We start from the raw sequence: 14814 nt of genomic DNA, 5'->3' as shown, positions 1-14814 counted from the left end.
TGAACAACAAGAAAAACATACAAACACAGGAACCCGCTTAAATACTCAGAACACACCGACGGTTACCGTGGGGAGGGGAATGAATGAAACAGGAGATGGGCCTTAAGGAGAACACCTGTTGTGGGGAACATTGGATGATGTACGGAATTGTCAACTCACTATATTGTACACCTGAAACAAATGCAACCCTGTATGGTAATTGTGCTGGAATTAAAAAAAAAAAATTTAGAAAGATAAAATAATCTATATGTCAAAGTGGTGCATGTTGGGGTGACCTGCCCTTGGCCCCCTATAAAAGGGCAGAAAGGACATGGAAAATCATGCATTGGGATTGGAAGATGCTGGGGACCGGGGCCGCGAAACCCACCAAAGGGATTCAGGTATTTTCAAAGAACCACCTACATTTGGTGCCAAGGTGAAGGCTATGGGGTGTGGAAGCGTTGTGTATAAGAGAGTGTGCCCCGAAGCCCAGACACTCCAGAAAAACTGTGTTTAACAGAGAAAGCAGGTCCCCTGTGAAAAGTTCACCTTGGGTCTGCACTCCTGTCCTTGAAAATGTCACAGGAGGAACCGGGGTCAGAATATAGATGTATGTTTTTCCTAAACCTTTCCAAAACTAGGGTGCCCACTGCTAGCTCCTGAGCAAAAAGAACTGAATTTATTTTTTTAATAATACTAAAGCCCCCAATTTTCACAGGTTATTAATCCCTTCCAATGATTTGTTTGATGATGTTTCTGGGTATTTTAAAAAGTTTATTATTATTATTATTATTATTATTATTATTATTATTTGCTATGATTCTGAGTACCTGACTAGGATTTATACAAACAAACAACAACAACAACAACAAAAATCAAGGTCCAACTGAATGGAGATTCACATGTACCAGAAAATTAATGGTGTGAGTGAAAATTCCCATCTTCAATGGTACCTAAAGCTGCTTTTCTAAGAACCCCAAGGATGGAAACAAGAAATGAGTAAATTCGATAAGCAAACACAATGTCCGTAAACCCTTGCTCCAGATAGACGTCCCGCAGCCAAGGACGCTGTGTCCTTGAAACTGGGGACAAATGCATGAGACCCAATGACGACTCACAAGTAAGAAATTCAAGAAAATGATGAATGTGGTCACATACAAGCTCGGATTCTCTGGAACAACAAGCAACCCGATCTACACTGCATTATCTGATAGAAAACACAATCATGCTGCCCAGACGTCCCCTGTTAAGAGGTCTCCAAAACGGACCAGCTTCACTGCAATCAGGAAAAAAAAAAAAAAAAAAACGCGATTTGAACGTCGGATTCCATATCGCTATCACGCATCTCAGAAGGTCAGGGCGCACGTAAAGCCATCAGCAAACCACATCCATATGTATATATAATTATAGATAATGTGTCTGTGTTTGTATAGGGGTTTTCTGTCTTTTTATTCCTACAGTATTTTATGTATCTGTGTATAGATACATTGTATATATATTGTATACCGCGTATATGTAATTCTTACTTGTAATGAATTATCGCAGGATGTTGCACTTTTAGTGAATGTATCACTGAAAGTAGAGGGAGTGTCTTTGCAAAGACAACGCCAACATCGTCTGTGCACGAGATGCCCCCACGCTCCAAGCAAAATGTTTGCAGGGAAATCAGAAAATGGACTTTTTTGTTTCTTTGTTTTTGTTTTCCAGCTTGAGGGTTTCAGAGCCTCGACGTAGAGCCTTCTGTTAAGGGTCAGGTGTGCACCATGACGATGGGACAGGCTGACATTGCAGCTAGAGGTCCACCATCACGGTAGCTAACACCTCCCTCCCGTGCACACAGTTAACTCTTTCTTTCCTGGTGGCGAGGACAGTGAAGGTGCCGTGTTTCGGGGACCTTGGCCAGCATGATGCAGACCAGGGAACTAACGCACCACGCTGGTTCTCAAGGACCTTGTGGCCTTCATCCTGGAAGCTGGTGCCCTTTTATGGGTGGGGTATGAGGACCCTCCGGAGAAGGGTCCCTCCATCAGGACAACCCGGTGGTGATGCAGCAGCTCCTTCCCCAAACCCACATCCCCTCCTGATGCTGGTCCTGCTGACCGGTGCTGAGCTTGAGGACACAGGACAGTCCTGCTGCCCCAGAAACCGAGGGGAGATGCCATTGGCCCAGAGCTGTCACATGACCATGAGGACTTGCAAAGGTTGCTGGGAAGTGTAGTTCATCTGGGAAGGCTTGTGCGTAGCTACAGCCCTGTGGATTCTGAAAACAGAACAGGGTATTTTTGTGGGGGAACCTGCATTCTCGAACACTCTGTGTTTTGAGCTAGTATCAGCAGTTTTGACTTCCTGATGTCAACTTTTCACCTGAGTCTAAGAGAGATCCTAAATGTTGCAATAAGCCTGATTGTACTAATATTAACCAAAAAGGCTTATTTGTATCTTTTCCCCCTCATTGCCCCTGCAGCCCTCACTATGCACCAGGCCCGACTGGAATGCTTGTCACGCATCAGCTGACGGACCTGCACCACTTGGGGGACGCGGAGCCCACCAGGATGCCTGTTCTCCAGGTGGCGCAACTGGACGCCCAGAGAGGTCGTTGAACCTGCTTCAGGTTGCACAGCTCGGAATGCAGGAGGCAGCCCGTGAACTCTTGAACGGAGCCTCAGCGTCCGGAAACGAATGCCGACCCGTCTCAAGGCTACGTCCCTCGGGAAGCTCCACTAGTCCGTCCTTTCCTGTAAATTGGGGACCCACGTACCCGGCATGTAAGTCACGGGCTCACGAATGTCTTTGGGCGGCTGTGACAAGTTCTGCAAACGCAGTGGCTATGACCACAGACTCGGAGTCTCTGTCTCTCAGTCCTGGAGACAAGAAGCCCGGGGTGCGGGCAGAGCAGGGATGCACTCCGGCAGAAGATGGTAGGGGACCGTCTCCTCCAGTCGCCCACCCAGCTTCCGGCCGGTCCTCGGCTGGTGGCAGCTCCGCTGTGAGCTCTGCAGCATATTCTCCCCGCGTGCATGTCTGCGTCCACGTCTCCCTTCTCGAGCAGACACACCAGCCCCACAGGGCGAGGGCCCACCGTCCTCCCGGATGACCTCAGCTGGTGATTTCTGCAGACTCTCCTTCCAAATAAGGTCGCATTCTGAGCCGCTGCAGGCTACCACTCCAACATGTTAACTCGGATGTGCATACACATACGTGTGTGTGTGTGATTTTGTCTTCCCGCTTTACAGGCCACATAGCAACGGCTGGGACCACGCCTGCCCCCCCCCGCCCCGCCCCTGGAAAGCCGTGCATGGGGCCACGGATACTCGGCTGGGGAGGAGGGAGCAGAAGTGCTTTCTAAGTGCTTGCAGGAAAATGGAAATAAAAGCACACATCCCGTAGTGGTCACCGTCCTCCTGCCCTGCCTGAAATTTGATTCCAGGCTTTGCTCCGTTCCAGCCTGGCCCCCGAGGCACACTTGAGTGCCCAGGAAGAGCAGGGGCGTGTTGCTTGTTATAACAGAGACCAAACTATCTGTTCCCCCTTCACAGGCACGCAGACTGGACCGTAGGGTCATTTGTCTCTTCTTTCTAGCAGGGAAGCATGCCTTCCTCGTGGCCTGGGGGGTTCCTTAAGGGCATATGCTCCCCGCTTGGAACTAATCTGACACTCTGGGTCAGTCATACCTCAGTCATCAATCAATCCATCCATCAAATGCTTCTGCTCTATCAGCCCTACCCTTCTCCCTGCAAAAGACAGGCCTCCAAGGGCTGATGATTCCAACATGCTTATTCTAGCTGGGTTGAACATTAACCCATTTCCGCTTCTCACTTGGGTGATTTTCTTTTCTTTCTTTAAAGATTTCATTTGTTTATTGGAGACCGAGAGAGCACAAGCAAGGGGAGAAGCAGGCTGTGGGAGACAAAGCAGCAGGCTTCCCACTGAGCACGGACTCCATTCCGGGACCCTGGGAACATGACCCGAGCCAAAGGCAGACGCTTCACCCACAGAGCCACCCAGATGCCCCACACCTGGGTGATTTTCATCCCCCAAACCCGTAACTACATTCACGTGTCTACCATCCGTCCTATGGCGCTGATGACAGCACGTCCTCCTCGGGAAGGCCACAGGGGCCCAAACACCTGCCGTGACCCTCGGAACAGAGCAGACACCGCAGCGGAAGCAAACACACCCCATAACGGACACCCAACCCCGCTCAGGATCCCACTGATGCGATGCCTGCTAAGCTGCATAGACAGCTTTGTGAGTCTGGACCTGCCCTCTTTGCGGGTGGGGGTTACAGAGGAGCAAGGACACAGCAAGCCAACCGGGTTTTTTTTTTTCTTTTTTTCTTTTACGTTTATTTAGAGTGATGAAAATTTATGTATGACAGGTACAGGAAAAAAATAAAAACTAGATGGATGTACGTCCTTATAAATGCGTCCATAGCATGTCGGTCTGATTGCAAAGGTGCAAACGCGTGTGTCCGTGCACGCCCACACGCATTCACACACGCCTTCAACCCCCGTCACGAGAAACCCAGCACCGAAACTCACATCCAGGAAACCTCGCGCGCGAGGACATTCCCGTCCTGGGAGGAATGTCGGGCGGCCGTCTTGAAACGGCTCTAGTCACCCATGCATCCTGGACTCGAGACCCCACATCGAGATTCTGGGCTACAAATCCCTTTGGGTTTCTGGAAAGCTCTCTTTAGGGCTTTCTGCAATCGGCACCCCTTCTATGGACTAGGTCTGTAAGCCTGCATATTTGGGATTTTTCTGGGTCCTCTCCACGAGATGCAGAGGGCATTAATTGTTTTTATTCTGATATTTAGGGCAAAGCCCAAAAGTGCTCTAAGCATGTACCTAAGTCGAAGGAACCCATAAGCCCCAACTGTCCTTTTTCCTTTCCCCCCAAATGTTAGTAAAATAGAAACAAACAGATAGTCTGCATTTCAGATGCTTGGACATTTAAGGTTTCCTATTACGGGTCTTTAAAAAAAAAAAAAAAGCATACACTAAGAAAAATGATGGCCTCGCACAAAGGACAGAAACCTACAGGGCATCACATGGAAACTGATACGAGAGGACCGTCAAGAGACACACATCGTGATCGCTGTCCCCTGTTTTCCCAGAAATCCCGAAACCTTAAGATTTCACAGGAAAAGGAAAAACATCCTAAGGCCGCTTCCCCCACCCCTGCCCCCCGCCTCCCGCCCCCGAGACGGCTTGCACTCGAGCAACTGTGCATGCACAATCCCGAAAGCCAGCCTCGGCACATGCAGGTCACGGGCAGGGCAGAGAGGGCTGATCGAAGCCGTCCCCAGGGGTAACAATCCCGCATCCCACAAGAGCCAAACCAGCAGGCACTGGAGGGCACTGGAGGGCACTGGCCCTTGGATGGAGACTCATCCTGCACCAAACTTCCCCCCCAGAGCTTCCTGGAAACTATCCCCCACCCCCAGTGGTGTTCCCGATACCCCCGAAGAAGACAGCACCCGTGTCCTGGGACCCTGCACTGTGCTTTGGGGAGACACGCAGGGGTCACCCACATGCACGTCCTGCAGGCCGAGGTAGCGCTGGGAACCCAAGCCAGAGTCGGCATCTGTCCACGTGCGCGATCGAACCATCAGAGGAAGGAAGAATCGTTGTTCGACCCGAGGAGGAACCCAGTCAAGCTCAGGAATGCACCGTGTCCCGCGGACTGGGGATGCTTTCTGGGCCAAACGGAAGCCACGTCAGGGCGGCGGGTGACAAAAGGAAGCGTCCCAGGAGCGGCCGACGGCATTCCCGTCTACACCGAGCGTCTCCCCAAGCGACCGCTGGATCTCCAAACCCTCACACGTGTGCTGGTTCTGGAAGGGAAGACGGGGAACAGCATGTCACACCGAGGGTGAACTGACCCACTATGTCTTTTGGGGTCACAGCTAATTTTGGCACAAACCCCCCTTTATGGATGTGGCTCCATTAACCTTTAGAACCTCAGAAACGGGAGCTTTAATTACTTGCAGTCGAGCAAATAAAGCCAAAGCGTCATGCTCAAACAGTCCACCTGTTGTCCTGTATGTGGCCCCAGAAGTGTGTCCCCAGAAGGTATGGCAGCTTCAAAGGGGGGGCTGTTGCACACGTCCAGTTCCACAGGTTGTGCACTGCAACACATCCCCGTCCAACTTGCCAAGACAGAATGTCACAAGTCCTTCTGCTGATAGGAGACCTCCCGGACCCAACCTTACAGCTGGGCAAAGTCGGTGTGAGGGGGTGGAGCCAAGCTCTCTGTAATGCTGAGACCCTCCCCCACAGCCACGTCTCGGACGAAAGCATAGATGGAACCACCGTGGTCATACGTGCTAGACGGTTTGCAGGTCTGGCAGCCGGCAAGACCAGGTTGCCCCGACACGAGTCCTGCCCATCTTCAGAGCGTCTCCTCGTCCCGTGACAGGAGGAGTGCCTGACTGGGGTCTAAGGACCCTAGTTTTACAGACGGGCAGACAAACGTGGTGTCCATGGGACCCAGGGACGTCATCCCTGAAGAAGAGGTAGTGGAGGGGACGTCTGAGGGCTCAGTCGGTGAACCCTCAGGCCACCATCTCAAGGTCCGGGGACCGAGTCCCACATCGCACGGGGCTCCTTGCTCGGCGGGGAAACTGCTTCTCCCTCTCCCTCTGCACGTCCCCCGGCTCCTGCTGGCCCTCTTGTGTCCTCTCTCAAATAAATAAGTAAACTCTTAAAAAAAATAAAATAAAAGAGTCACTGAAAAACTAGTCGGATGTTTCTCTAGTCTCCAACGAAGCAAAGAGAGCGTCCAGATGGGAAGAAACAAAACAACAAGAAAAATCAAACAAAAAATGAAAACAAAACAAAACAAAAGCAAAACAAAAAACCCTCTAGCTGTAAAACAAAACAAAACAAAAAAACAAAACAAAACAAAACAAAACAAAAAAACACAAAAAACCCAAACCATAAAAACCCAGTTCAGGTCTACACTGATGGGTTCCGAAATGCCTGCGTGTCCATGTGGAAGGAAGAACCCAAAGTCACGCCAAGTGTCTGTGATGATCCACGAATGCCCAGACATCTGAGGGGTTTTCCAGAGGCTCAGTTTCCCCCCAGGCTTTTTGGGGGTGCGGAGTAGGATGGGGAGTAGGGGGCGGGTGTGGCGTAGACCCGAGCACCCGAGCTCCCCAGTGTCTGGATTTGGTCAGTACTGCCCGTCCGCCAGCAGAGGGAGGCCCCGGGCAGGTTTTGGGATTTTTGCAAGCCTCCCTCAAACACCCTTCCGCAGGCTTCCGTAGGGACGCAAAGGAGACGGGGTGGGTGCACCCCACACACCCCAGATGGAGTCCTTCCAGGCTGTCTGCTGTCGGGACCACACGTCAACACTCCCTCAGCTCACCTCTGTCCCCTACAGCCCCCACTCTGTCCCTGGACCCTCCCTGCAAACAGGTCCTCAGCCCAACACCTGCCACCTTCGCCCCCTAAGGAGTGTGATTCTCCAAACCTAGGATCCTGGATTCCCCACCCCTAAAAAAAAAATCGTGAACTAGGAAGCCACAGTGGCCCCCCACCCATTTCCCAGGGGGGAAAATTTGCAGGAATTCAACAGAAAACTTTCCAAGTCTATCCGTCCTTACTTTTGTTTTTGGAGAGAAAGACAAACACGGCAGGTTCCACCGAACCAGTTCCCAAGTCCCTTAGGATCAACAGAAACGGTGTCAGCCCACCTGATGGCAACCCCAATAGCATTTCAGTCTACGTGACTGACTGGCAGAAACACCCTCTCTTGCCGATCCCAAAGCTGCTTAAAAAAAATAATAATAATAACAGAAAAAGCATTCCCCCCTTGAAGACCCAACTTAACACCACATCCAGAGGCGACGCTCCTCTATGGGGCAAACCCAAAAAGAACCCAGCCCAGCGAGAGGCTCCAGGAGGTGTCTGCACAGAGCCCCAAACTTGCCGTTTGTCCTCAAACAGTTCCTCATTCGGTTGCGTTGGCAGTAACCGGCTGCGGCACCCACCAGCGTGACCACCAGCACAGACACGACCGGAGACACGATTTTCGCTACCGTGTTACCTGCGGGATGGAGACACCAAAGAGGGGCTCAGGAAACAACACGGCCGGCGAGGGCGGCGAGTGTTGCAAATTATCCCACCATCTCCGCTCGGAGTCTTCCCAACCCTAAATGCACGGAGTGGGGGGTAGGGAGAGGGGAATATAAGTATAAAAATAAAGACAAAGAGGGGTGCTTGGGTGGCTCAGTGGGTTAAAGCCACTGCCTTCGGCTCAGGTCATGATCTCAGGGTCCTGGCATCGAGTCCCGCATCAGGATCTCTGCTCAGCAGGGAACCTGTTTCCCCCCCTCTCTCTCTGCCTGCCTCTCTGCCTACTTGTGATCTCTCTCTTAATCTTAAAAAAAATAATAATAAATAAATAAAAATAAAGACAAAGAAGGAAGAAGAAGTCCCGAGGAAAGGAATCTGCTTTTACCCCATTTGGAGATTATGGACGGCGTCTTTTACCCCTTCCGGACATTCAAGTCAGAGCATTGGAAATAAGAGTCATGCGATTGCTTTTTTGTGGATTTGTTGAATGGGGTGCAGTTGTACCTTTTTCGAAGTACAATGCTTATACTTTTGCAAAAAAAAAAAAAATACAAAATAAATTTTCAACACACACGTGGCCTGATAGAGGGGCCTTCCAAGCTCTCCACAGAGGCAGGCACCGAACCTGACACCTCTGAGACAGGCTTACAGCCTACAGTTTGGTGTTTCTGCCCCGGGACCTGGCCTGACAAAGCCCACGCTTCTGAGAAAGAGGAAGTCACTGCTTCCCTTGGGGAGAGTGACCTGTGTTGTGTATCAGAGTGCGTCAAGCAGCTGGTGTGCTGTTGGGCTGCATATGGGGCCGCCATCGGACCTTGGCTTCGACACTGCCGCCTGCAGGAAGGACAGCTTGCCCCCTCCCCACCCCAGGCTGGCATCGGTCCCCCTGTCTGGACGCAGGACCCCACACGTTCCATGCAACGGCCTGTGCGCCGCCCTGATTTCTGTCTTGGGCTTTGTCCGTCCAGAGCCCCGGCTTGGGTGCCAGAGGAGAAGAGAAGGGAGGGATGTCCTCCCAACACCAACACAGCCGGGCAGCAAGGAGCTACCCCGAGGCCGTGCACGCGCACCGGGGCTCGGGGGCTGGAAAGCGCGTCCACGCGTCCTTCTCCCCGAGGATCCGTGACGCACAGAATCCCCGCGTGGGGCGGGGGGAAGCGCACTCAGCCTCAACGGGAACCCTGGATGGCTCAGAGGCTACATTCTGCAAGCAAGGGGTGACCAGCGTGGGCCTTCTGGCCTCCCCGCGTGCCTTGTCTGACCTGCTCTGGGGCGGGCGGTGCCTTTCTAGGGCGCTTCCTGAGGGCGGAATGTCCACACCAACGGCCCATTCCCCTTCTTGGCTTCCTGCCTGTGCGTTTTCTCAAAGTCCCGGGAGCCCTGGGTAGCACTTGGACAAGGTCCACGAATTCCACGCTGTGCTCAGAGCCTTGCGGCATCCTCCAGCCCGACACCCGCCCTGCTCCCTCCTGCCCCAAGCCCCCAGGGAACGGAGCCGCCCAGAGAGCAGACCGCGTTGCTCAGGACTTCCCAACCGAAGAGCCACTGGTCCATGAAAACCCCCGCGGGCCCGCCCAAAGCATGTTTTTATTAAAGACGGGACTGCACGGAGCCATTACCCTGTGGGTTCCCGTAGGTCGAGTATCCGTCTCCGCCTGTAAAGGGGAAGGCACACGGTCATGGGTTTGCCCAGCAGAGTTTCCACCGCCAGGACCCGCGGGGACGCTGGGCAGGCAGCTAGAAGCAGCGGGAAGCGCCGCGGACGGACGCGGATCTCCGAGTGCCGGGGGAGCTTACCTTCTCCCGGAGGAGGGGGCGGACACAGCCACAGGAAGGGGTGTCCAAGGGGCTACATACACGGTGAGCAGTGCCAGGGGGCAAGGGAGGGATGAGGCAATGCATTTTTCACTCCTGGTGGGGGCACTGGATATGCGCACACGTTTGCGGGCGCACGTGCGCGCAGCCACACTCATGCTCCTGCGCGTTGCGAACAGGTACATCCATGCGCGCCCCTCCACCCACGCCCACGAGCACGCACTCGCATTCATGCTTGTGCACACATGGAATCATAACGTGTACGCACACCATCACTCATGCACACGGCACCACCCGCGCGGACACCTCCATCCCCGGGGGCGTGCACACCTCCACGCAGGCAGACCACATGCAAACACACCTGCAGGCACACACAAGCCCCACATATACACACATGCGCACATCCACCTGCACGCACACACACGGTGCACACAGAGAGACACACAAACATCTACATGCAAATCCCTATGCACAGACGCACACAGACACACACATGTGCACACGAGGACACATGCCCGTGTGCATTAGCAAGTAGACACGTGTGCGCAGCCACATGCACAGGAAGGTACACACACGCATGGACAGATGTATGCACACATTCGCCCATGAATGTCTGCCCTGGCACGCACCTATTTGCACCCACACACACACTGGCACACATGTTTGCGCACAGGGGAGCACGAATGCACGCGTGCACACACACACATTTCAGTTGCAAGCAGGGCTTACTTACTTCCTGGCAAGAAAGTAAGGTGTCACGGCATGCAAAAGTGTGGACGCGAACCAGACCCAGCAGGGCCGTTCGTTTCCACGCCGGAGACAATAGCAGAAGCTTCCCGCCAGCGCCCAGACGGGGTGTTAGTTCTCCCCAAAGACAGTTTCTCCGCACACAGCTCATAAGAAATAATTCCTTTACCATAATTATTTCCGTAAGATTTGGGTCTAGAGCGCCCTCCTCCTGCAGGACAGAAAGAGCACGTGAAACAGAAGAGAACCCTCCAGAACATTGTGCGACACGGCTCAGAAAACCAGCACAAGCGGAACTTCCAGGCCAGCCTCCCCGCGCAGAGGGAAGGAGCGCAATCACCACGAGGTGGCCACTGACACCCAGGGAGCAGGAGCTGAGGTCAGCCTGCAAGACCTGCAGGACGCCATGGCTTCCCCAGATGCCCTCTGGAGCCTGTGGCCAAGGGCACACCCCATGCTCATGCCCCAAGACCGGGGGCTGGCCTGAGCTCCCATGTAAACACGCTTTCCAGGAGGCCAGCCCGGGGCGTGCCGTGGGGACAGACCATAGCCATCCGGCCACTGAAACAGAAAGATTTCTGGCACCTTCTTCTCACGTCTGGAGACCCATTTCTCAACCAAGGTATCAGAGGACAAACGAAATGCTTGATGCCAATTTTGTTAACTTGGAAGCGGGAGCGTTTTTGCAGGTGCCGAGGGACTGCCTCTTCCGAATGGATGATGGGGGTAACAGGTTAAGCCGTGTCCCCCTCCCCAAAATTCATATGTTGAACGCCTAGCTCCCCGGGAGTGTGCTTGGAGGTGGGGTCTTTAAGAGTAACAAGGTTCAAAATTAAGGTAAAATGAGGTCACTAGGATGAGGTCACGAGTCTGTTAGGCTTGGTGTCTTTTGTGCAAGAGGAAGGGGTGTGCCCAGTGCATTCTGCCACCTCCAGGGAGACGCTGGTTGACGGACGTTGTCACCTGCTACATGAACCCAGTGCTCGGTACTAATCTGAGAGCTGACTCAGCCTGGTGCATCTCAGCGCCACAGGACAGGGGTCCAGGCACAGACAGGGCTGCATGGTTTTTCTGCACTCGGGGAGAGATAGTTCCCCAAGAAATACTGACATGGGATCAGAGTCCTGACTCATTTCCTCGGGGGGAAATGTAGGTATCCTTAGGGCTCCCAGGAGCACTGCTAGACAAGTCCTGGGTTTCCTGCTTATGAATCCAGCAAAGAACAAAACAGCAGGCTCTGGAAAGAACCCTCCAGGAGGGAACACCTCCAGAGATGCGTGCATGGGATAAACACATTCCCGGATCAGGATACCTCCCTGCCCTGGAGGGAAGTGGGGCATCCTCTGACCCTACAGTGTTCCCCGTGCCGGCTTATCAAAATACTGGATAAGCTTTAGTCCCAGCATTTGCACGGAAAGACGATGATGGGGGCATCATGTTGGCACACTGAGTTTAAAACAGACACCTCTTGACCCCATGCAACTAGGACCCTTCACACATCCCCTGTCCCATACAAGCGTGTGCACATTGTAGGGACAGCGTTATGGGGATGGGGCCATCCATAGGGTGACAGGGATCTGCCCCTTAAAGCAGACTGTTGGAGCAACATGCTTCACCTTTACTCTGGAACATAGGATGTCACATAAATACGTGTCCTTCAGAAATTAGGAAGGTTCATGGGACCACATCTCCAAAGGCCAATGTCCCATACAGATATTAGTATCAATGGAAAAGATAAAGTCACTCCATTCACGTACAATTCTCAAAACCCTTAACCGATGCCAAACAGAAAAAAAATTTCATGCTTTGAAATTAATCCATAAATTGGCTGTTGGGCCAAGGGGAGTGTTAGAGGATGAATGTGTAGTTTTAGGGTGAATGAGGTCTGGGACATCACGGAGAGCCTGGGGACCTCGGTTGTGGGTTAACAATCCCGTATCCTGTATTTAGAAGTTGCTAAGGGAGTTAATCTTTAAGGTTCTCCTTTTACAGTAAAAAAATAAAATCTGCAGGGCACTTGGCTGGCTCAGTGGGTGAAGCCTCTGCCTTCAGCTCAGGTCATGATCTCAGGGTCCCGGGATCGAGTCCCGCATTGGGCTCCTTGCTCAGCCGGGAGCCTGCTTCCCCCTCTGCTGCTTCCCCTGCTTGTGCTCTCTTGTTTTCTCTCAAATAAATAAATATGTTAAAAATTAAACAACAATAAAATTTGTAACTGTGTGTGCCCACGGACCCACAAAAAATAAAATTTGTAACCATGTGTAGCGAGAGACACAAAACATAAAACTTGTAACTATGTGTGCGGACAGAGGTTCCCCAGACTTAGAGCCGCGGCATAGAATTAATGTCGAATCGCTACGGTGTACACCTAGACTGGATACAATGTTACGTGTCTGTTGTATCTCAATTAAAAAAGAAACCAATCCATGGCTTTTCATTTTCCCAGCGATGACGTTTGGTTCTCAGTCGTCCCTGACGGAAGCGGGGAGCGTCCGAGGGCTTCGAGATTTGCCGATGTGATGGCAAAGAACTCAATGCAGTAAAAACCCAAGAATCACTCCTGCAGGCTTTTCCTTTTTGGCAGAGTCGGCCCCCGTGAAGTGTTTCCCGTTGTGGGTAAGTCAGCCGCCTACAAAAAGTCCCTGATGTGTTGAATGTTGTTCCCCCAGTGACTGCCACTGCCTGTCGCTCTGTTTTTTCCCACTACCCGGACGCTGGGGCCCCTGGACAGCAGGACGCGGCCAAGTCAGAGGGTCAGCTCGGAGAGGTGGACGCCAGCAGACAGAGCGCCAATGCCTGAGACCCCAGGAAGAGGCTGAGATGGGCATGGAAAGGGGGAGCCCTGCAGAGACGACCCCCACCCCACCATGCACCAGGGGGCTGGGGGCCGGGCGTACCGTGCGTGTTTCCGGACCCGTCGTTGCTGGGGTAGTAGCTCCCACCGCCTCCTGCAGGAGAGAAGGTTCCCGTCAGGGACGCTCTGCTGGGAACCACGGGGTTCCTGGTGATGGCCCCAAAGCCATGCCCACGACTCAGCCCAAAGAGAGCCCCACAGGGTGGCAAAGAGTGGGGGCCACCAAGGCTGCCTCCCTCAAGTCACAGCTTTCTGGAAGGACAATGCATGCCAAGACAGACCCATATGGCAAGCTCGGTGCCTTCAGAGAGCACACGTGAACCCTGAGAGCCTTATGGGAATGCAGGTGTGTCCTTCTCCTGCACAGAGATCCGAGCAGGACCGGTCAACTTGACACAGAAGTACGTGTATGACACGGGCACACTGGGCAGGCAAACCCTATTACATACGTCCTTTCTTAGGAACCAGGCATTTTTATGGTTGGCTGGTCACAACCTCGAAGGCAAAGCTGTTTGTTCGCAGTGCTGAACATGGCAGAGAGAAGGGCACGGGTCCAGACCTCACGGGTGCCCGTTGGCCAGGTATCGGGGCCGAGTGAATCCTCACCTCTTTCGAAACACGTCATGCGTGACAGAACAGAGGAGAAACCCCGTGTACCTGACACAGAGCCTCACGCAGTCCAGCCTGGAGCCTAGGCCTGCAGAGGGCTCCGTCCCGACTGTCTGCGCTTTGGTTTACGTATGAAAAAAATCTCTGCAGGCCTCCCCAGTCCCGTGATAGAAAGAACATCCGTCCCACTAAACCTTTACATACACCTGTGAACGTGTGCATCAGCATAAAGCTGGAAACGTGACTCTATACACACAGGTGCACCATAAATGTGTATTTAAGTACATAAAAGTACAGCAATAATCCTAGAAACACTCATAAAAATATACACACGTGCGTGTCCAAGTATATGAATACACATGAAGATGTATATACCCGCATACATATGCAGAAGGAGAACAGGGCACCTGGCTGGCTCAGTGGGTTAAACCTCTGCCTTCGGCTCAGGTCATGATCTCAGGGTCCTGGGATCGAGTCCCGCATCGGGCTCTCTCTCAACAGGGAGCCTGCTTCCCCCTCCCTGTCTGCCTACTTGTGATCTTTGTCTGTCAAATAAATAAATAGAATCTTTTTTTAAAAAAAGATATATAGAGATATGCATATATAAAGGACCATGTGTAATGTCTATAAAGCAATCTGTACATGAATATGTACATGCATAGATGAGGGATATGTTCCTACGACAAGACAGAGAGAGACAGGTGCATACAAAGATGTTTCTATGCA

General features: G+C 52.5%; 1 protein-coding gene across 2 annotated transcripts in view; it reads right to left on the bottom strand.

The window, feature by feature from the left end:
* Nucleotides 1-4296: 4296 nt before the first annotated feature.
* The window catches only part of XG (Xg glycoprotein (Xg blood group)), a 32937-nt gene continuing 22419 nt past the window's right edge, over nt 4297-14814 (bottom strand). The window contains exons 7-11 of one of the 2 annotated variants that reach the window (XM_032331814.1): nt 13523-13573; nt 10798-10839; nt 9686-9721; nt 7921-8037; nt 4297-5818 (exon numbers count right to left, since the gene is read on the bottom strand). In XM_032331814.1, the coding sequence (XP_032187705.1) occupies nt 5802-5818; nt 7921-8037; nt 9686-9721; nt 10798-10839; nt 13523-13573 (263 nt within the window). In that variant the 3' untranslated portion in view covers nt 4297-5801. The remainder of the gene's footprint in view (nt 5819-7920; nt 8038-9685; nt 9722-10797; nt 10840-13522; nt 13574-14814) is intronic. The other variant, XM_032331813.1, reaches the window with a different exon arrangement.

Source organism: Mustela erminea, chromosome X, assembly GCF_009829155.1.
Source record: "Mustela erminea isolate mMusErm1 chromosome X, mMusErm1.Pri, whole genome shotgun sequence".
In the NCBI taxonomy this organism is placed as follows: Eukaryota; Metazoa; Chordata; class Mammalia; order Carnivora; family Mustelidae; genus Mustela; species Mustela erminea.
This window is presented reverse-complemented; position numbering and strand designations above follow the sequence as displayed.